The 24,230-nt window shown below is 37.9% G+C and overlaps 1 protein-coding gene across 1 annotated transcript in view; it reads right to left on the bottom strand.

The window, feature by feature from the left end:
- The window catches only part of klf7a (Kruppel-like factor 7a), a 70,656-nt gene extending 51,043 nt beyond the window's left edge, over nucleotides 1-19,613 (bottom strand). Inside the window, exon 1 of the mRNA XM_052127316.1 lies at nucleotides 19,293-19,613. Coding sequence (XP_051983276.1) covers nucleotides 19,293-19,469 — 177 coding nt within the window. The 5' untranslated portion in view covers nucleotides 19,470-19,613. The remainder of the gene's footprint in view (nucleotides 1-19,292) is intronic.
- Nucleotides 19,614-24,230: the final 4,617 nt, after the last annotated feature.

Genomic DNA, 24,230 nt, shown 5'->3' with positions numbered 1-24,230 from the left:
TTAATTCTTCTGCAGAACTCAAACGAAGATTTTTAGAACATCTCAGCTCTGTTGGTCCTTACAATGCAAGTGAATGGTGACCAGTCCTTCGACGCTCAATGAATCCCATAAAAGCCACGTAAAAGTAATCCATATTACTCCAGAAGTGATATGATAGGTGTGGGTGAGAAACAGATCAATATTTCAATCCTTTATTTAAACCATAAATCTCCACTTTCACTTTCAGTCTTACTATAAATCTCCACTTTCACATTTTGAGTGAAACGTGGAGATTTATGGTAAACAAAGGACTTAAATATTGATATATTTCTTACTCAAAGTGATTGCATTGCTTCAGAAGACATGGATTAAATCACTGGAGTTTTATGGATTATGTGGCCTTAGTGGGATTTTTGGAGCTTCAAAGGTCTGATTACCATTCACTTGCACTGATGGACCTGCAAAGCAGAGACATTCAGTCATACACGTCTGGGATGGCATGAGGGTGAGTAAATGAGAGAATTTAGATTCAACTGTCCTTTTAATTTATTTCTGCATTATATAGGCTATTCAGCACAACAACAACAAAAAAACAAAAACAAAAAAAAAAAACAGAGTGGCTCTTGATTTTATCCTTTGGGAATTGATTAGAGGACAAATAGTCTCTATATAATAGAAGGGTAGGTGCTTTTTTTAGGTGCCGTGAGTTGTTCCTGGCAGGCTACTCAGCCTTATAGGCTCTATATGTTTAGGATTAGGGCCTTGTTTCAGAGTATACTTTAGTTTTCTGCATGCTGGTACATCTTATGCAAATTTCGTCATCATCACAGTACGTACAGACTGTCCGCGTCTTTGTGCGCAGTACATGCGCCTACCGTTGACTGCTAAAAGAGTATCGCAAAGTAGTCTAAATGCGTCCATACCGGCTCATTATCAAAAACATATACATTGGAAGGCTGAGCGCTTGACCATGCAAAACAATGAATATACTCAGAAACTCATACAGGTTTGGAACATGAGGGCAAGTAAATAGTGTCTGAATTAAAATTTTGGGTGGAGCTTTACTCTTTATAAGAACACTACCTGGAACTTTCCACATACTTTGAGACCATTTGCATCTCTTGCAAATGGCACCGATCCAATCATTTTCTGCCCTGCGTCGCCCTGTAAAAGTTTTAAAATCTGCCTTGAATGTAGGGAAAATCACTGTCAAGCTGTGCGCGGGTGACAAAAAAAAAACACATACAGTTCTACTCGGCCTGTTAATCAAAGCCTTGAGTACTAGAGCTGTGTCTTCGCTCCGCGCTAGATTCGGGACTCATACATAAAGATGCTCCACTTCACTCCTTTCCCCCCGCTCCGCAGCTCTGGGTGCTGACACTCACTCCAGAGGCCTTCGACAAATGAGTGCAGCATCTTGCGTCTCCTCTTTCATCAGACACTAACCTTTTCATCACCCTTCAATGTGGCAGCCATCATGGGCAATCATCTGGCCCCAGTCAGATTAATGATCTTAACGCCTAGAGTGGGTTTCAAACTCGCTGCTGTAGTGCAGGAGTCAAATTGGATTGCTAGGGGTCAGCTCGAGTATTGTTACAGGGTGACCCTGACAGTTGCTCTTGAGCTTGGCAGTAGAAGACTGTTGTCATTGCTAAGATCAGAGTCAAATGTAACAACAGGATTGGAGACCATGCGAGTTCGTGAAGTCGAAAAACTAGGGAAAGTATAAGATGCTATAGTAAGACACAAATGAGTTATTGATGTAGGAGCCATGCTTAGGGATTAGCAAACATACTCCAACACGTTGAGTTGGGGTGTGACACGAGTTTAAATTATAGATGGGTGGTACTGCATAGAACATGCGACAGCAGCAATGTGTCAACCATTAGAGAGGTTGATATCCCTACCTAGATTGTCTATTTGAGCAGATTTTAGTGAGCAGGACTACTTCAGTGTTGGAGGAGCTTCTTACTTGTAACTTGGCTCCCTAAGTTACAAGTAGGAGTGTGCAAAAATATAGATTTTCCAATGCATCATGATCTTTGTTTGAACAATCTCAATATCGATTCTGAAATCCCAAGATCGATCTTTCACTCGCATGTGCAACCAAATCGACTAAAAATGTCTAGTCACGGGCTAGTAAATGTTCAGATTTCACCAGTAATTAAGTAGTATAGTGGATAATTTATTAGCACGGAAGTCCTTTCACAGTGTGTTGCGCTAAAAGTTTGGTTTAACTTGTTCTATATGTCCAAAGACAAGATCCACGGATCCATATGTCATTGAATAATGTCTATTTTATTACCCTTTCTGTTTTTTACAGTCAGTTGTTGATCAAAACATTTATTTCTAATAGCACATGGATGCACTAAAGAAATTATGCACATCTTTTCTTGTTATTTGCACTTACTGGCTGATACCGGTTGTCTTAAAGAGACAGTACCGATTAAGCACATGTTCTACATATCAATGTAAATACTTGTAAACAATAGAAATTATGCAAGTGAAAAATAAAAATGTCATCAATGTGCATTTTGGCAAAATTCAGATGAAGTTCTTCTTGGTTAGCAGTGGTTTTTCACCTCACCACTCTTCTAATGGATGCCATTTTTGGCCAGTGTCTTTCTGATAGTGGAGTCATGAATAGTAACCTTTATTGATGCGAGAGAGGCCTGCAGTTCCTTGGATGTTGTCCTTGGCTTTTTTATGACTTCCTGGATGAGTCTCACTGTACTCTTAAAGGAATTTTGGAAGGTTGGCCACTTCTGGAAGGTTCACTACTGTGCCAAGTTTTCTCCATTTGGGGATAATGGCTCTCACTGTAGTGGAGTCTTTGAAATAGCTTAGTAACCCTTTCCAGACTGATGTATTTCAATTACCTTGTTCCTCATCATTTCTTTTAGCCAACATCATACTGCTGAAAAATGTCTATTTAAGTGTTGATTTGATTGAACAGGGCTGGCATTAATCAGGTTTGGGTGTGTCTAGTCCAGCTGAACCCCATTATGAATGCAGTTTCATAGATTTGGGGATTTAGTAACTAAGGGGACAAACACTATTTCAGACAGGCCCAGTTGGTACTGGATAACTTTTTTGCTTCAGAAAATAACATTATAATTTAAAAACTGCATTTTTTGTTTACTCAGATTGCCTTGTAATCTGTTAAACATTTTTGAATATTTTAAACAATTTAGTATAAGATATACACAAAACAAAAGAAATCAGGATGGGGGCAAATATATTTTCACAACAATGTGTGTGTGTGTGTTTATATATATATATATATATATATATATATATATATATATATATATACACACACAAAATATTAATGGAGTAATAAAACATTTAAAAACTTGGCAAAGATTGGCCAAGGATGTCCAAATTTATGTTTATTTCAATCACTTTTTGCATAATATAATTTCTTAACAATACTATAACAATTTCTGATTTACTCTGCGTGCCCAATTTGCACATCCATTACAACAAATCCATTGCTTCACACTAATGTCAATCAATTTGTTGCAATGTTACAGGGGTTTAGGATGGTGCCGTATTCGTTTTTTCTGCAGTATAATTTTGTAGGAGAAAATTATATTCAATAGGTCATTGGAGGGCCTTTAGCTCAACTGTACCCTCATATAAAATCATATAAGTAAACTTATTTACTGACATATTTCCTGTTCAAAACTGTAAAAAATACTGTCTCTCTCTGTGTTTTTGTGTGTGGACATGTGCATGTGTGCACAAACCCTGTTTGAGAGGAAAGTTTGCAATTTGTGGCAAAGATGCAGTACCTGGAGGATCAGGTGGGGGAGCTAGAGAACAATGTGGACATAGGGGCTAATTTGGGAGAATTTGAAATAGTTTTAGGTCGAATTTGATTAATTTATGTACAAAAAGCTAAAACAGTATAATATCCAGAAAGTCAAAAGGTGAAAGATTCTTCCCATTTGGGTGAAAATTGACCCGTTAAGACAATGGAAGGAACACTTTGTTATATATAAGAGTTGAAACATAGTGATAAACAACAGACATCACTAAATATATTTCCTCAAAAAAGAAGACAAAATCTCTTAAAGGCTGCACAGGGTCTCAAGTGAATTAGTGAATCATTTATGTGAATTATTTACGTTATTTAAAAGAAGCATTCGAATGAACCGACTCACTTAAATGAATTGGATAAATATAAGGGAATCGTTTAACCGGTTCATTTACATGAACTGTCTGAAATCGATTCACTTAAATTATTTGGATTTCACAGAGTTCCAAAAATTACAAACAAAACTGATGTTATAAGCTTGCAAAACAATCTACCGAATGCTATTTAAGTGCCGAGCAACTGATGAATTATCAGAAGCTGACAAATGTGTCAAGCAACAGCCAAATGCAACCACATTCTTGAGTAATCTTGAGAAAGCACCATATGTCTGCTGTGCGGGAGCCGAGAAGAGTGCCTTAGCTACTGACGAAACAGGCAATGCTGTGAGCTCTGCTTTCACACCTAAAAATCCACCTGTCAGAAGGAACAGGGAGGTATCTTGGTTTAGGCACTAAATATATCCCTGCATATTTAAGGGCGTTTCACCTCAAGTACATCAGTTGAGCCAGCTGTCTTCGTACAGCAGCCATGCAGTCTGCATGACAACTAAATTGTAATAAGTCTCAGAATTGACTCATGAGATTGAAAGCGTTATTGCTTTATCATTTTCAATTACTGATGCTTGTCAGTAGCAATGGGATCAGTGCACTGATGTTATCTCAAGCAACCAGATCATTTCAGCTCCATTACACGGTGTGTTATCAAACAATCTGTCGCTGGTTTCGATGATAAATGAGGACTGTGATGTAGTTAATACACATCTAATAATGTAGAGTGTGAATACACAAATCTAAAGATGCACATTACTTTGGAAAATGTGGTTAAGATGCAACAATGCACTCGCAATTACAATACAGTAAATCAATGGTTCTCAATGGGTTTCGCATTGGAAATCAAGTGATGGCCCAACAGTACCAACATTACCGTACAAATAAAAACTAAAAACTGCCTTAAAATCCAATTCCAATTCAGCAACCAATAATTCACTGCACAAAAAAATTGTGATCAGTGCAAGTGAACCTATTTAATTTAGTCTGGGTTAAGTATACATGCAAACTGTCCATGATGGCATCTGGCTAATTTCGCTAACTTCTGCAAAGTGGCGGATGAACTTGTGGCAAAATATACTAGAGTTTGGTTAAACGCACAACATTTGACGTCAACAATACGGGAAGCGTTTTCTCCTACCTTAAAAACAATAATTAAAACGACTTTTTTATTTGTTATTCTAAAAATGCACAATTATATGGTTCGTTACATTGTATTATTTCCATTTAACATTGTGTTATGCTGTCTGTGAATCTATCAGGACAGACCCGAGACCCATTTTTGGGATACGACCCGCCGAAATACAGTGGCGTTTGACTAGATGCACAGCTTTTCACATTAACAATATTTTGGTGGTTTTCCATGGACTGTACAGAGTCCCCCTTGCACAATATTTTGGTATTGAAAGCAAGGCAGCCAAAGGACACATTTTCTTCTGCAGCCCTGCCAGAAACTAAAAAACATCACACAAGTTAAACAAAGCCACCGAGTCCATAAATTATTCTTGAGAGAAAAACTCTGTGTATTTTACTAAATGATCCATATGGCCTATCTCCAGGCGAGAAGACATGGGCCATGGAGCCCCATTATCCGGAAACCTCTTTAAGATTTCACGCTGAAGTGCCTTCAAGAGTAGGTTGAATTTGGCACACCCTGCGGCCGACTTGCTCTCTGTAAGAAAGCAGCAGTGGCTCTGGGAGAATTACATAACATGCATTTCAGCAGTCATCGCCTACAGTTATGGGAATACGCTCGGCTCTACGGGCCTAAACAAGGAAACGGATATGTGAGAGCTCATGGCCCCTGCCCAGGCTGGCCCAAGCTTGGCTCAAAGGCGATTGAGACGGTGGTTATGCAGGGTGCAAAAATAAGTTCCAAATCAATAAAAAAAAGGGAAGTACTTGAAAATATGGTTTCTTCTCTTCACTCTCTTTCCGGCTTTTGGGCTGCCAGAGTTTTGAAAGTGCCAGAGACTTGGATGCAAAAGACTGCAGCGTGGAATATGCATGCTTAGCACTTTTGCTCCGTGCTTCCTGTCAATCCTCATAAGCATGCAACTGCAGGAGTCGTTCTGCAGCTCGCTGTATGATGCTGTGACAAGATGTTGCGATATGGACGCAGTAATACTGAGTCAGTAGTTGCAGAAATGGTGCAACTGACTGCTGTGTTTAACTTCAGTTTTCTCTCAAGTTAACATGAAATCAAACTTTACCATTTTTAATTTCTTAAAGGAGAATTTTTCCTCAATTAAAAAGTTTTACTTCTTTACTTAAGAAATGAATTGTAATTTTGAAGCATATGTATAAAATCATGAACACCCACATACAAATGACGACTACATTCATATCATTAAACTTATAATAGCTGTTATATTCTACATGGAGATGGTCCCCTCATATTGGCTGCCATGTTAGAATCACATGACCAGCCGATACTACTTGCTTAATCTCAGTAACCATCCTGTTGCATTTGTGATATAATGTTGATTAACAAAAAAATATTTGACTTGTCCCTGTTTATCAAGAAATATGAAGCAAAACACGGTTTTACAATGGAACTATCCAACATTTACTAATACAACTTGCATTGAAAGTAAATGGGGCCAGTCCATAAACATTCAAATATGCACTGAATTTTAAAACATATATTTTAAAATATGTTTTAAAAAAATAAGCCAAAGATGTAAATATATTATATGTTAATATGATTTTAGTGTGATAAAATTTCATAATAACTTTATCAGTGTAAAGTTATTTCCAATTTTACAAATTTGTTGCCATGACAACGCAACACTAGTAAACCTTGTGAATTATTTTATGTTTATACGTATAATGTTCATGTCCTGTGGCTATACTTTTGAAACAGTGTACTTTTTTTATGTTTATAAAGTGGTCCTATTTACTTCCATTGTACAGTAAGTGCATTAACCCAACCCAGCCAAAAAAGAAGATTCTGTCATCATTTACTCACCTCATGTTGTTTCAAACCCAAATTACTTTGGTTCTTATTCCGTGAAACACAAAAAGAGATGGTTGCAGAATATTTGTCTCAGTCACCATACAATTAAAGTGAACAGAGGTCGAACGATAGTGGATTTTGCCGATACCGAAATTCCACTAAGGTGGTAGAAAATGCAGATAACCAATACATGTTTTTAAAATTGATTTATAGAATGACTTATAAAAATCGCTTAGTGTTTCCTTACTATGATGGGCAAAGATACAGAGGCAACAAGAGTCCAGAATATATAAAATCCCAATAATAATGAGAAGAAAATGAAGATTTGGTGCATAACGGGGAACAAGCCGAAACATACCAGGGACCCTTTTTTTGAAACGAGGGAGACTTGGCTCCGTTGGAATGCTCTATAATTAACTATTAACCAAATTAATCATTTTATACCCTATATCTTCACAGGTATTGTAGATTTTTACCAATAACCGATAGTGCCAAGAAGCAACCATCGGCACCAATCAATCGGTAAAATCGATATACGGTCTACCTCTAAAAGTGAATGGTGACTGAGGTTGACCCTAAGCCTAAACCTAACCTAACCCTAATATCTCCTTTTGTGTTCAAAAGAAGAAAGTCATACAGGATTGTAACATGAGGGTGAGTAACAGAATTTTCATTTGGGAGAAGAACCATCCCTTTAAGGCTTCAAATCAAGGTTTGACTAGACGTGAGGTATGGGTTAAACTGGGTTTGGTTTATTCTTAGACTTTCCTCTCAACTCTTCCTCAGGGTATTTAGTCAAGAAAGCAACGTAATGACTTTAGACAAGTATTCCTGTAAGTAGATGATACTGTGAAACACACAATGTGCTGCCTTAGCACAGTGCATTAGGTTCTATAGAGAGTCATTACAGTATCAGTTACAGAGTATGCTCTGGCCTGAGGCTGTAGGAGAAAATCTCTGTGGTGGATCCAAGCTTGCAAAGACCCAAATTACAAAAACATAGTCTTAACCACATCCTGTTTACAATCCTGCAATGGAAAAATAATGAAGGGCTCAAACATATCCTCACTGTTATTAAGGTGTAAGGACATCAATTAAATGTAGCTAATAAAGACTGACAATTTCGGCACCTTTCAGAGCAATAAGTGGCATTTTCCATTTGTGCTTGCCAGTCATAATTCGAATGCTTATTAGTAGTTCCTTTTCTGCCATATGAACAGCTGGGAAGCACCATTAACTGTAATCTCATGCTGTGGGAAAAGTACTATATTTGACATACAGTATCTACAACCATTAAAACACCATTAAAAGTCTTATACAGTAAATGCTACTTAAAAGACTGGGTGGTATGATGGTATAAAATGTGTGACTAAAAATTTGTCAAATATTTAGGCTATCCACCTTTTTCCTATGTCCCGTTATGCTTAGCGCAAAATGTGGGCGTTACTTCCGTTATCAAGTTATATCCACCTTTTGCCTTAAATTTGCATGGCTATTAGTACTATTTTACAATGGCTTCCATCGTGGCGCATCCAACTGAATATAGAGTCCGAACTATTCACTCTATGATGTTAGTTTTCCTATTTTGAGTCTATTGTTTATCTGTTTTAATTCTAGACCTACATAATGTGATGAGTTAAGGCTAGGGTATACTTTGCTTTTCCATGTTTTCTTTGTTTTTGAGCACGACTGCGCACTACAACTGATTTGTGATACTCTTCTACACAGTCAATGGCAGGCGTTTGCAGCAGGGCTGGGCGATATGACCAAAACTATTATCACAATATTTATTTTCATATCAGTCGATTTCAATATTTATCAAGATATACATTTCATGGAGATGAAAATGCATTCCGCATGTTTGCTAGACCTCAAGAATAAATTTAAACCTAATTTGTTTGTTTACAAGATAACGCCACAGGGTAAGCTACATTTTAATTTGAAGTTCAAGAAGTATATTCCCTTTAGGATTTTAATCCTACATAAGGTGTGTGACCTCTTTTCCGATGAAATGTCGCTAATTTCATAGTCTTCAGCAAACATTTGACACCTCTGAAAGACTTTCTTATGACGCTCCACACTCAATCTCAGTAGGTGGCAGTAATGCACCATAAGCTGGATTGCCAACCTCCAATGAACATCACAAGAAGAAGAAATCCTCAAAAAAAATAAAAATAAATATATACATTTAAACTACACATTGTGTTCAGTTGATAGCAGTATTGCATGGTCAGTGCCAGGGCTGGACTGGTAATCTGGCATACCGGGCATTTTCCCGGTGGCCCGACGCACTTTGGGGCCAATCAGGGTGTAATGGCCATCGGAAGAACCGAGCAGGCTGGTGGTTTGTCAGGCAAATGTGCCGAATGGACCGCGATAAGCAACAATGAGCCGCCGCGTTATGCAAAACGGACCACAAAACACTGCCGCGATAGCTAGGTGCTAGCTATTGGCTAACTAGCCTCATTACTAGTTTATATGACTGCAGAGCTATGTAGCCGCTAACTAGCTAATACTTCCAAACCGGCTGATTTATTGACTGTGATTCAGTTAGCTGTGTGTAAAACATTGCCGAACTGCATTAGTTTTTAGCAACAAACGCCTGATCCGATTGTCTATGTAGAACAAAGGCAAAATATAAATTACTTAAAGTCTATCATCTATATCCAGGATTTTTTTTCTTGATAAATAACGATATCACCCAGTCTTATTTTGAGCATACTATGCCGACGGCAACACAGAAAATCAAAGTATACTTTGGTCTTTGCATAATGTAAATCTGTCTTTTCACTGATGGCAGATTTATCATTCAGTAGTTGTCACATCTTTTGGTTTATGTCTATTATGTTCCAAATAAAATGAGAAAATAACCTAAAAATAGGAAGAAAAAAAAACACATGGTTGTTTAATATAAATTTTTTTTTTTTGAAATTCCAGCAAAACATGATGATATAAAATGACTCATACCGGGATATAAAATGTTATCATACTGCCCAATCACACTAATTATTATTACATTAAACAGGGGAATACATCTCATAAAGTCATTCTTAGTCCCTCGCCACAACATATTATTGCAGCTGCAAGCAACATTTCAATACCAAGCATTTCAAGGTCTAAAAATATCAGTTGAAATGAAAGCAATGGGAATAAAAGACATTTCATGTTCCCTGAAGTCTTAAAATAGATGCTACGAGACAAAGCACTCCAGAATAGCCTGATGTGCCACTGTATCCCATAAGTTCCAGAATGGTCATTCGGTTTCAATGGGAACAGACGCCATTCTGTGTTCCAATATTGCATTCACCCTTCTCCACAGGAGTAGGTGAATCATACTGACAGTTCTTTCAAGGTTAGATTTTTTTGGATATCCTCTGTCACGCCTATAGGGCATGTGATAGTTGATGGAAGGGCTTAAGGCTAGGAACTTTTGTTCTGAATTGTATCTTGTGACAATATAATAACTCCTCAACACCTTTCAATACTTTTTCAGCTGACATAGCTGGAAACTTGAGCCACATACACAAAATATTCCATTGAATTTGTCTGGTTATATCAAATTTGTTGAACATTTGAATAGTTCTTCTTCTAAAAAAAAAACAGACATAAAATGCTGAAATGGCCTGGACATTTGAGTACAAAAAGTCAATATGTTGACTGACATATTGCTTAAAGTCAACATGCCTCAGCATTTGCAACCCATTTTACTTCTGTAATGTGTCGATTTCAATTTCATGTTGACTTTGTTTTCTTAACCCTTGTGCCACGTTCCTCATTGGCTACCACAAAATGACTGACCCATTTAAATGGTTTATGAATCTCACATAATCAGTGTTGGGTCTACTCTAAAAAGTAATGAATTACTAACTACTAATTACACCTTCTACAGTGTAATTAGATTACTGTACTAATCACTTTTACGTTCTAAAACCCTTATCAATCTCGACCAGATGAAAAATACATGGATAGACATGAAATTGTTCTTTTAATTCTTTCAAATATATCATATAAAATCAAATAAATTATTCATGAAACAGCCAAAGAATTTAAGTGGGCTGCATTAAATTAGAAAACATAAATTTTAACATTAGATGTTAAATTTCGATTTTTCGAATTCACAATTGTTTTATACAGAATTGTTCTATATTCTATACATAATTTAACACAATTACATCAGAAGTAACTGTAATTACATTTCTGAAAAAAAGAGTAATCCCTAATTTAACTTTTTTCAATTTTGGAATTTGGGAAATTTTTTTGATAATAGACCTAAATTACATGAGCTAATTCAACTAAAGTTTTGAGTTAAAAAGCTTTTTATATATATATATATATATATATATATATATATATATATATATATATATACAGTGAGGAAAATAAGTATTTGAACACCCTGCTGTTTTGCATGTTCTCCCACTTGGAAATCATGGAGGGGTCTGAAATTGTCATCGTAGGTGCATGTCCACTGTGAGAGACATAATCTAAAAAAAAATCCAGAAATCACAATGTATGATTTTTTAACTATTTATTTGTATGATACAGCTGCAAATAAGTATTTGAACACCTGTCTATCAGCTAGAATTCTGACCCTCAAAGACCTGTTAGTCTGCCTTCAAAATGTCCACCTCCACTCCATTTATTATCCTAAATTAGATGCACCTGTTTGAGGTCGTTAGCTGCATAAAGACACCTGTCCACCCCATACAATCAGTAAGAATCCAACTACAAACATGGCCAAGACCAAAGAGCTGTCCAAAGACACTAGAGACAAAATTGTACACCTCCACAAGGCTGGAAAGGGCTACGGGAAATTGCCAAGCAGCTTGGTGAAAAAAGGTCCACTGTTGGAGCAATCATTAGAAAATGGAAGAAGCTAAACATGACTGTCAATCTCCCTCGGACTGGGGCTCCATGCAAGATCTCACCTCGTGGGGTCTCAATGATCCTAAGAAAGGTGAGAAATCAGCCCAGAACTACACGGGAGGAGCTGGTCAATGACCTGAAAAGAGCTGGGACCACCGTTTCCAAGGTTACTGTTGGTAATACATTAAGACGTCACGGTTTCAAATCATGCATGGCACGGAAGGTTCCCCTGCTTAAACCAGCACATGTCAAGGCCCGTCTTAAGTTTGCCAATGACCATTTGGATGATCCAGAGGAGTCATGGGAGAAAGTCATGTGGTCAGATGAGACCAAAATAGAACTTTTTGGTCATAATTCCACTAACCGTGTTTGGAGGAAGAAGAATGATGAGTACCATCCCAAGAACACCATCCCTACTGTGAAGCATGGGGGTGGTAGCATCATGCTTTGGGGGTGTTTTTCTGCACATGGGACAGGGCTGACTGCACTGTATTAAGGAGAGGATGACCGGGGCCATGTATTGCGAGAGTTTGGGGAACAACCTCCTTCCCTCAGTTAGAGCATTGAAGATGGGTCGAGGCTGGGTCTTCCAACATGACAATGACCCGAAGCACACAGCCAGGATAACCAAGGAGTGGCTCTGTAAGAAGCATATCAAGGTTCTGGCGTGGCCTAGCCAGTCTCCAGACCTAAACCCAATAGGGAATCTTTGGAGGGAGCTCAAACTCCGTGTTTCTCAGCGACAGCCCAGAAACCTGACTGATCTAAAGAAGATCTGTGTGGAGGAGTGGGCCAAAATCCCTCCTGCAGTGTGTGCAAACCTGGTGAAAAACTACAGGAAACGTTTGACCTCTGTAATTGCAAACAAAGGCTACTGTACCAAATATTAACATTGATTTTCTCAGGTGTTCAAATACTTATTTGCAGCTGTATCATACAAATAAATAGTTAAAAAATCATACATTGTGATTTCTGGATTTTGTTTTTTAGATTATGTCTCTCACAGTGGACATGCACCTACGATGACAATTTCAGACCCCTCCATGATTTCTAAGTGGGAGAACTTGCAAAATAGCAGGGTGTTCAAATACTTATGTTCCTCACTGTATATATATATATATATATATATATATATATATATATATATATATATATATATATATATTCTATATTAAATACCATCCATACAATTTCTGTCCTGTTTATCACACTATGTAAGGAATAATTGATGACAGACCATTGAATTATTGAAAAATAATGCACACCTGAGGTGGTAATGCTGCACGTCGTCACCGTTACACCTCGGGTGTGCATTATTTTTCAATAATTCAATAGCCGGAGTCAATTATTCTGCTTATACCATGGTTATCACACCTCAAGACTTCGTTCAGGTTTTTATCACAAGACATTGTCGGGTTTTTGTCCCTAAAATGGTCTTGTGAGTGGAACTACCTTCTTCTGCCATGGATTCAGCGTCTTGCTTTGATATAGTCACCGAGCCTTCTTTGCTAGTTTGAAAACGTCACTTTAGAACTAGTAACGGAGAATTGCAAGGCTTGGGCTGCTTTACTGGAGCACTTACTAGAGTAATAATGTAGTGTGTTTGTGTGTGTATGTGTTTGAGTTTGTGTGTGAATTTGTGTTTGAGTGATCGAAAGAGAAAAACTCTGAAAAGGAGACAGATCGCTTCTGGGATTACCTTTTTTGTTGCAGCTCTCATCAGAAGTAGCATCTCTTCAAATCGCCAAGATGTAAGTTTAAGCACTTCTCAGCAGCAGCGAGAGTCACCATTTTTGTATATAGATTCTCCGATGTAAACCTTAACAACTGATTTCAGCCCTTATGAGATGCATTTGTGCGCTGACATGAAAGCTCTGTTTTTAAATTTTCTGACAATAGACCTGAATTACATGAGCTAGTTTTGAGTTAAAAAAAGATTTTTTTTTTATATGTGTGCGTGTGTAATACATTGAAACATAAAAGTTTTCACATATTAAAAGTTATTTTGGATAATAGAAACTGTTGTATTGATCAAGTCATACGGAGTGTGGTTACATAATTGCACACCTTTGAACGTCCGTCAACCAATCATGATCAAGCATTCAACAGACCTATGGTATAATTTGTTTTGATATTTAACCAGAAATACTTTTTTTTTACTTTTTTATTTTATAAAACAATAGCAGAAAGTCACACGTATGATGTTCCTGGTCAAAAATGACCGGCCCATTAAAATGTATATAAATCTCACATAATTAACACATTTTCACTAGATATTACATTAGATATTTTTGTTTACTTGATTTCTAGTGATTAGGACAGGCTGAATTTGTCCTTTTAACCCTTGTGCTGTGTTCCTCATTGGCTTCCACTCCTTGTGTTCCTGTGTCAAAATGACCGACTCCTTTAAATCGATTATGAATCTCACATAATCCATCTATTATTACTAAATATTACATTAGATCTTTTTTCAATTTGATTTCTAGTAACTAGAACAGGTTTTGTATGTCTTTTTGGAATTCATTGACAATAGGCCTAAATTACCTCAGCTAATGCAACTCAATTTATTTATTAAAAAAGTGTTTTTATGGATATTTTTACGATATTAAATACCAATACATACACACTACTTTGTTTTAATGTTTAACCAGATAAAAAAAAAAAAAAAAAATGGCAGTAATTCACACTTGTGGTGTTCCTGGTCAAAAATTACCGGCCATTTAAATGTATATAAATCTCTCATTATGAATAGATTTTCACAAGATATTGCATTATATATTTTGTTAACTTGATTTCTAGTAGTGAGAACAGGTTGTGTCCTTCTTTTTGGAACTTATTAATTGTAGGCTTTATTTACCTGACCTTCTACAGATTTGTTATTTTTTTCGAGTTAAAATAGCATTATTCATTGATTATTTTGACTATATGTATAATATTAAAGAATATTCAGTGCTATTTATCACACAAATATAATTGTTTATGTTTTTTTTTTTATATTTAACAAAGAAATGTGCTTTGGCACACTATTATTTTCTCAAAAATGACACATACCTGTAGTTTTTCTGGTCAAAAATGATGACATACAAAAAAGGAAATCGTCCTAAGAATCAAAGAGTGTGTGTGTGTTTGTTTATGTCCGAGGACTTAGTGTGCAAGTACACGTGCACATATGTGCTCATCAGATCATTGGACAGGCTCCTGAACACTTTTTTGAAACTGCGGCCATTCATTTCCAATAGCCGGTGATTTTTCTCCCCTTTTCTCCCCAATTTGGAATGCCCAATTCCCAATGCGCTTTATGTCCTCATGGCGTAGTGACTCACCTCAACCTGGGTGGCGGAGGACGAATCTCAGTTGCCTCCGCATCTGAGACCGTCAATCCGCGCATCTTATCATGTGGCTTGTTGAGCACGTTACTAAGGAGATGTAGCTCATGTGGAGGCTTCACGCTATTCTATGCTCCATCCACGCCCAACTCACCATATGCCCCACCGAGAGCGAGAACCACATATTAGTGACCATGAGGAGGTTACCCCATGTGACTCTACCCTCCCTAGCAACCGGGCCAATTTGGTTGCTTAGGAGACCTTGCTGGAGTCACTCATCACACCCTGGATTCGAACTTGTGACTCCAGGGGTGGTAGTCAGCAGCTTTACTCGCTGACCTACCCAGGGCCCCTGGCCGGTCATTTTTGGCCAGAACTTAAAGTGAAATGAAAACCAATAAAATGTAAAGAAAATTGTCCATTTTTTGTGCTTTTTCTGATACCATATGTGAAATAATTATCTGATTGTTTTTCAAATTGGATTAAAATGGAATTGGATTGGAATTGGAAAAAAATATAAATCGTCCTGTCAAAATGACCGGAACACAACATAAAGGGGGTTGCACACCGGACACTTCTGGCAAAAGACATTCGAAAATTTGAAACAACTGTTTTCAATGAATATATGCACACCGTCGCGACTCGCCGGCTAGTAACTCTGCAGGCTGCTCAAATATCTGCGGTGCCAGTGTTGTTCATTCTTGAAGGGAAAAACCTTGGTAACTTTTGTGTACTGTCTGCCACCTGAACCGCATCGACGTTCCCTGTTTGATACCTGTGCCTTGTCCTGTCTCGTCCGGTGTGCGACCACCTTAATGGTTAAAGACATCTGAGACTCCTGCAGTAAAGGTCAACACAATTCCAAATATCAACATTCAGTCAATTCTAAGCACAAGCTAGAGCACAGTCAATCACATGAGAAGCATAGCCAATGGTGAAAAGCTGCAACATCTAGAGAATATGAAGTTTTGTAGGCCTATCAAAGCATGGTAGAACTGAGAATGGTTTCTGCTGTTCTGGTCTATTTCGCTCCACCTAACTGGGGATTACACGGTTTGTGAGCAATATTCTCTGCTCCGGAGGTATAAGTCTGGCCTTTAGGATCACTTAGCACTATAGAGGACCGAGGCCATATGAACCATATTGAGGTCAAATGTTTATCTTTGAGCATTTCTTATTCATTCAGTCGATTGCAAGTTCAAAAGCAGGGCCAAATGCTGTCTACCTTACATGCACATATGTATCTATCACCAACTATCACTCCAGATTGCAAAAATAGATGTGACAAATAACGTCAATGAACACTTTTTCCAACATCAAGATTTTAGGTTAAAATTCATATGTATTTTTAGTGCTGTGATTGGTCAGCATTTATAAAAAAAAATCTAATAAAAAATATTCTACAGTTTTTAATCACCTTTAAGATTTTTTGCAGTTGACTTAAAGGTGACCCATGCCATTTTCTGTGAACTATCCCATTATTTCTCAACTAACCAAAAACACTTGTATGTAGAAGTATAGCGACTAGGGCTGTTAATCGATTCAAATTTATAATCAAATTAATTACATGGTGTCCCGATTAATTAATCGTGATTACTCACATATACAAATATTTGCTGAAAGCCCCTCATATAACAATAATTCAATACATAATGATGAAATAATAATACATAGTTATCTTATATATATATATAATTATTTCATCATTATATATTGAATTATATATATTATATTTAAATTACATATATATAAATAAAATTATATATATATATTATATATATAAATAACATTTAAAATATTCAGATGTGGCAGAAGATTTAATCACTGATAAGACAATACAAAAAGCGGCTTTAGAATACAATGTATTGTTTACTACCATATTAGTGATCAGAAGTCAATCATTGGCATACAGTTCACAGCAATCCATTTCACAAGTGAATTTGTCAAGAGATTTATTACGAGGGCTTGTTTAAGGACACGTCACACCTAAGTCAGACATGCTTGTGTAGCGTCTCGGGTGCGTTGCGTCATAAACATAAAATTTTTAGGTTACTGTGTCAAGTTTAATACTTAGAACACATCTTGAGATCACTTAGTTCGAATTTGGGCTCCATCAAGTGTTTTGAACGGAAGAACGTAACGTGTTTTCTTCACTGTATAAACTGCGCGTTGCCACACAGCTGAAATTTCAATTACTGCCCTCTGGAGTAAACAAGTGGTACTACAAGCTTGCATTTCTCAGGAATCTTCCTTATTACGGTCCGGGGCATTGCGATTAATTGCGTGAATTTTTTTTATGTGTTATTTTTTATAAAATGAATCGCACTGAATTAACGCGTTAAATTGACAGCCCTAATAGCGACACAACCCCTAGGTCCTAGTGACTATTTAAGAGTTAAAGAAATATTCCAGGTTCAATACAAGTTAATCTCAATCGACAGCATTTGTGGGATAATAATGATTACCACAAAAGTCATTTTGACTTGCCCCTCCTTTTCTTTAAAAAAAGCAAAAATCTGGTTTACAATGAGGCACCTACAATGGGAGTGAATGGGTCCAATTCATAAACGTTAAAATACTCACTGTTTCAAAAGTACAGCCACAAGATGTAAACAAAATTTGTGTTAGCATGGTTTTAATCACTTACTAACCTTTTAGGTGTAAAGTTCTATACAATTTTACAACTTCATTGCCATGGCGATATACGGTCAACCCTAAAATGACTTTTTAAGCAACTTTACAGCTCAAGTAATATGTTTAAACAGAAGAATCAATGTAAGACAAGTGATTTTATAAAATTATAAACTTCACATATCTGCCTTTAAAATATTTTTATAAATAGGCCCCATTCACTTCCATTGTAAGTGTCTCACTGTAACTTCGATTTGTGCTTTTATTAAAGAAAAGGATTTTATTTTTAAGCAAATTGGTAATCAAATGGTAATGTTGAATGAGCTTATCTTGTATTGAACCCGGAATATTCCTTTAAAGCCCAGTTTGACCAATTCCTCATAGCCATCTATCAAAACTTAAGGTTAGATGCATAATGATCTAATAACCCAACCAATATGCCACAGTGCCAATGCACCCACCACTGCATTCATGCATTCACTTCTCATTTCAGAAAAATGTATGAATGCATTGCATGAATACAAATGCAATCACAACCCATGGGTTGATAAAAAATGTCCGAGCAATATAAAAATCAATGCACGTTGCAAACACGTTGAGAAGGCAATGCACCGGCATCAATGGACCATGCGTTGCCCCCTTCAGCACTGCGGAGAGCGCAACTCTGCGCAAAGCATGCCTCAATCCACGCGCTCTCGACGCAGTCCCATCCCACAGCCATAACTCACACGATCTGCACGCTGCTAACCAATTCTGTTCGCTAAATGGATTTCATAAATCTTAAATCGTTATGAAAGCTCGCGAGCGCATAAACCAATATCCATGTGGATGTCAGTGTGCTTTGTCTTTACGCGCCGCGTGGCTTCATTCACATGCAAGAATAAAGTGGAATTCAGCAGAAAATGTGTTGATTAAACACAAGGCTCTAAACAGTTGCATATTAATGTACACTGTACACTCCTGTCATGCACGTTTAACTTCCAGACACATTTTAACTCAATAATGAGCGTGCGTTTATTTATAATGCAGTAGGGTCGAGGCTCCCTGCAACATCGATGGGATTAAAGAAAAACACTAATAGGACAGATGTAAATGTATAATTCAAATAAGCTGTGTTTGTGTTATGCAGATCTTAATTGCATTGGAAGAATTAGCATTATGCATTTCTATCAATAAATATTATCATCAAATAATATTGAATGAAAAATGAGCCATGGGGATCTTAAAGTCGTGCAAAAGAATAAAAAGTATGTAAAATGCAAAAAATATTGTTTGTTGCGTTTTTATAAGTTGTGCGCGCGCGCACGCACGAGCGCACTGACACACGAAAACGCACGAGAAAAGTTGGATTAATTGCTATGTGAGGGATAAAAGCAACTCACCTGCTGCCAGTTTTCCTCCAGAGATGGCATCGCGGAGAAGTAACCAGTGTCGTGAACGAGTTGAAGTTCTTGAAAAATACTGTAACTGGCCAGAACATCCATGTTTTTGCAGCTATGTACGGCACGTTTGGGAGACTTTGATTCTCTGCGCGTGGAATCCGCGTGCGACTCAAACATTCAGATCAGTCGCGCTCCGCCATCCGAAACGTTTCAGTTAACTACGAATATTAAAAGACGTTCAGAAGTAATGGATCCATCCATCCACGTTTGTTTTTTTCCTCACAATGTTTTTGGAAGCTGAGCAGCAGCGGCAACAAGCACTCACAGGTTACTGTGGAGCCAAAGCACTAAGCGGCGTCTGCGGATGCTGGCGAATCGTGGAGGCGTGTTGACCTGTCAATCAACTCCGTGCGTAACCATATTTGGAAAAAAGGGCCGACTGACTTTGGTGGCGATTCAGGAGGGTGGCGCTAACCTCGGAGAGTGGGAGGAGTTGTATGTCATTCTGGAGCTCTGATTGGTTATCGGAATGGTCTCTCACAGCAAACACACCATTGAAAGGCGAGTTATTTTTAGACGACTATATAAAACAAGGACCAGCGATCCACACTCATTTGAGGCAAGAGCTACATACGGAGAGGAGCAACGCGGTGCTTGAGGACTGTTCAATAAACTGAAGTGATGGTAAATCTCATTTAATGTTATAAACAAAAATTAAAAACAGCTCAATATAAACTAAATTCTTCAATATAAACGTGCTGCTCAAATGTATCTTTCAAAACCCCCACCAGCTAGAACAATTACTGAACATGAAGTACTGTGGTGGTACTACAGTATTGGCACTGTCTGATGGTAATATCATTACAGGCTACTGTGTGATTATAATATTAAGTTTACATTTAGTCATTTAAAAGATGGTTTTATCAAAAGTGACTAACAAATGAGAAACATAACAAGCAATACATAATACAAAATATAAAATAATATAAAATACCATGGTATTTCAAAGAATATTATTAGGAAATGTCTGTCTGTCTCTCTCTACAAAGATGATAGACTGATCTTTCTGTATGTCTATCTATCTATCTGTCTGTCTCTCTCTTCTAAGATTGGCAGACTGACTATCGGTTGGTCTGTGTCTGTTTATCTGTCTGTCTCTCTCTCTACTAAGATGATAGACCATCTATCTATCTGTCTGTCTGTCTGTCTGTACTAAGACTGATAGACTGATTTGTCTGTCTCTCTCTCTACTAAGATGGGTAGACTGACTATTGATCGATTGGTCAGTTGGTCTGTCTGTCTATCTGTCTTTCTCTCTCTACTTGGATGGGTAGACTGACTAGTGATCAGTCTGTCTGTCTGTCTATCTATTTGTCTGTCTGTCCATCTGTCTTTCTTTTTATCATCTGTTTATCTATCTATCTATCTCTCTCTACTAAGACAGATAGACTATCTATCTATCTGTCTGTCTATCTATCTGTCTCTCTCCCTCTGCTAAGATGGATAGACTGACTATCTGTCTGTCCGTCCATCCATCTGTCTGTCTGTCTGCATGCCTGTGTATCTATCTAGTAATTGCGAATGCACTCTGTAACCTTTTGATTTGACTGACTATTGATCGATTGGTCAGTCGGTCTGTCTGTCTATCTGTCTTTCTCTCTCTACTTGGATGGGTAGACTGACTAGCGATCTGTCTGTCTTTCTGTCTGTCTACCTATTTGTCTGTCTGTCCATCTGTCTTTCTTTTTATCATCTGTCTATATATCTATCTGTCTATCTCTCTCTAAGACAGATAGACTATCTATCTGTCTGTCTATCTGTCTGTCTCTCTCCCTCTACTAAGATGGATAAACTGACTATCTGTCTGTCCGTCCGTCCGTCTGTCTGTCTGTCTATCTATCTATCTATCTATCTATCTATCTATCTATCTATCTATCTATCTATCTATCTACCTCTCTCTCTCTCCTTCTACTAAGACAGATAGACTGTCTATCTGTCTGTCTGTCAACTGTCTATCTATCTGTCTCTCTCCCTAAGATGGATAGACTGACTATCTGTCTGTCCATCCATCCATCCATCCATCTGCCTTTCTGTCTGTCTGTCTGTCTGCATGCCTGTCTATCTATCTAGTAATTGCGAATGCACTCTGTAACCTTTTGATTTGCTTAACTCTTGTGTTATTTACATGAAAATCAGATGACATATAAGCATGAGTACCTCTTTGAACTGTAAGTGCTCCTTAGCCGTCTCACAACATGCCTGACCTTGTGTCATGCATGTAATTAGATAAGTGGACCCCATAAACTGTGGGAGACTCTGAAAGGCAAATCTTGACCAAATCTGTTCGCTCTTTTGCTTCGACAGGAAAGAAAAGAGGGGGGAAAATCATGGAATAGGCTTTAGTTGTAATGGCTCATTTGATTTGAATTATTCATATTTTTTGCCAGATGATGCTTTGGCTCTTGGTGAGCATGTGTTATTTCTTTCATCTGGTACCTGCTCTGTAGATGGAAGGAATGAGGTATGAATGAATTCATGAATTCACTAGTGAAGCTAAGAGTGACCTTAAAAAACACCCTGGAGATGGAGAAGGTAAAGAACAAATGTGTCTCTCTCCTCTGGCAGTGTTCAACCAAGATGATCTGAGATGCTGGGATTTTCCAGTAGTCATGAAAGTCCCTTTTTTTTTTTTTTTTTTTTTAGTTATTCAGATCTAGAGAAAGGTTCTTCATTTGTTATTTGCAGCCCTTTTAGTTCAGGAAAGAGGCATGTTTTTAAGAGATATTTTTAATTATTTGGGGTTCTTGAGTTGACTATGTTACATTATAGCTTCTTCAGGTCAATGCATAGGTTTCTGGATTCTTTAAAGAAACTATTTAAACATTTAAGCCACATTTAAAGGGATAGGTCACCCAAAATGTTTTATTCTCTAATAATTTACTCACCCTCATGCCATCCCAGATGTGTATGACATTATTCTGCTGAACACAAACCAAGATTTTTAGAAGAATATTTAAGCTCTGTAGGTCGATACAATGCAAGTGAATAGTGGCCAGAACCATGAATGTCCGAAAAGCACATAAAGGCAGCATAAAATTAATCCACACAACTCCAGTGTAGGTGAGAAACACATCAATATTTAAGTCTTTTTTTACTGTAAACTCTCCTCCCTTCCCAGTAGGTGGCGATATGCAAGATGAATGAAAATCGCTAAAAAAAAAAGAAGAACAAAATGAAAGTGGAGATTTCTAGTAAAAAAGGACTTAAACATTGATCCCACACCAGTCATATTATTTATGAAGACATGGGTTAAACCACTGGAGTCATATGGATTACTTTTATGCTACCTTTATGTTCTTTCTGGACCTTCAAAGTTCTGACCACCATTCACTTGCATTGTATGGACCTATAGAGCTGAGATATTTCTCTAAACATCTTTGTTTGTGTTCGGCAGAAGAAAGAAAGTCATACACATCTGCGATGTCATGAGGGTGAGTAAATGATAAACTGTCCCTTTAACGTCTATAGACTGGCCACATTTACTTCCATTGTAAGTGCCTCTGTCAGGAATGCAGAGAATGACTGAGGCTCAGGACCCAAACGCAGAGATTCAAAAAACAAGGAATTTATTTAAATACAAAAATGAATCAAAAACAAACCAAAACTCCCACAAAGGGGACAACAAACATAAATAACCCCATAGGGGAAAACGAATAATACAGGGCTGGGGCAGAGGGTAATGCAGAATGAGGACCAACCGGACCGAACAGGGCTGATAAACAGGACTGACATGAACGAGACCAACAAACAAGACCGACGGGAACACACAAGACTGGAAACCAGACAAACTGACCCTGGACAGCAAACACGAGGAGACACAAATAGGGTGATAAATCAACAGGTTAACAAGACAGGGCAGGTGTGACTAATAAACTAATAATGGGCAAACAAGCAGTCGGGTATGACGCAAGAGAGAGGGACATGCGGCTATACAGAAACAAAACAGCCACGTGCTCTCACAAGACATGAAACACCCGAATAGCATGAGTGCACATCGCCAAGACAATGAGGCAAGATACGCTCATGCCAACTGACAAACAAGACGAGAGAATGCGTAGCAACGGCAAACAAAGCGATGCCACGCATTCTCACACTAAACGTAACCTGGGTGTACATCGTGAGGCAAATGCCATGAGAGTTCGACACCTTAGACCGAAGTGACCGAACCTCAGCCCAACGTGAAGACAGCTCACGAGCTGGGCGTGCAACACAATGCGAGGTGCACCCGTGTTCGCGAGAGACAGACAAACTATTGACGAGCGCATGCTGCAAAGATGACATAAGTGCAATGCACCCACGTCAATAACAGACAGACATGGCGCACGAGCGTCCGGATCCCGACACAGACCGAACAGGTAGTCAGGATCCAGACACCGTGCTTCCTTCAAGAAACAAGACAGAAGAGCGCACGTCAGGGAATACAACCGTAACTGCGTGCTAACACAAAGACAGACAAGGAAACACAAGACGGTACATGGGACGATAATGCCACGGTCCTGTCAGACCAAAAGCCAGACTGACAGAGTGACAGGACCATGGAAGTCTCACTGTAACCCATATTACTGCTATTTTTTTTTTACAAAAATGTAAGAAAACAAGGCTTAAGTTTAAGTTAACCTTTGCGGTAATTACCATTGTGCCACAAAGTCTATTAATTTTGCTTAACTTGTATCGAACCCAGAATATTCCTTTTCACATTCATTTTGGGGCAACTGTGAATGAACTAGACAATGGAAAGTTCTTAGTGGAACTTTTAGAGTTTCTTTTATGGATCAGGGTTTTCGGTTCCTAGTGGAACCTTTATTTTAAAGAATGTGTTAAGACCATTTATTCCCCCAACTTTCTGCTAAATCAGCTGTGCAGGTTACCTGCATGGGT

This window comes from Xyrauchen texanus, chromosome 5, assembly GCF_025860055.1.
Source record: "Xyrauchen texanus isolate HMW12.3.18 chromosome 5, RBS_HiC_50CHRs, whole genome shotgun sequence".
In the NCBI taxonomy this organism is placed as follows: domain Eukaryota; kingdom Metazoa; phylum Chordata; class Actinopteri; order Cypriniformes; family Catostomidae; genus Xyrauchen; species Xyrauchen texanus.
Note: the sequence above shows the minus strand (reverse complement) of the source record. Positions and strands in the feature narration are given on the sequence as shown.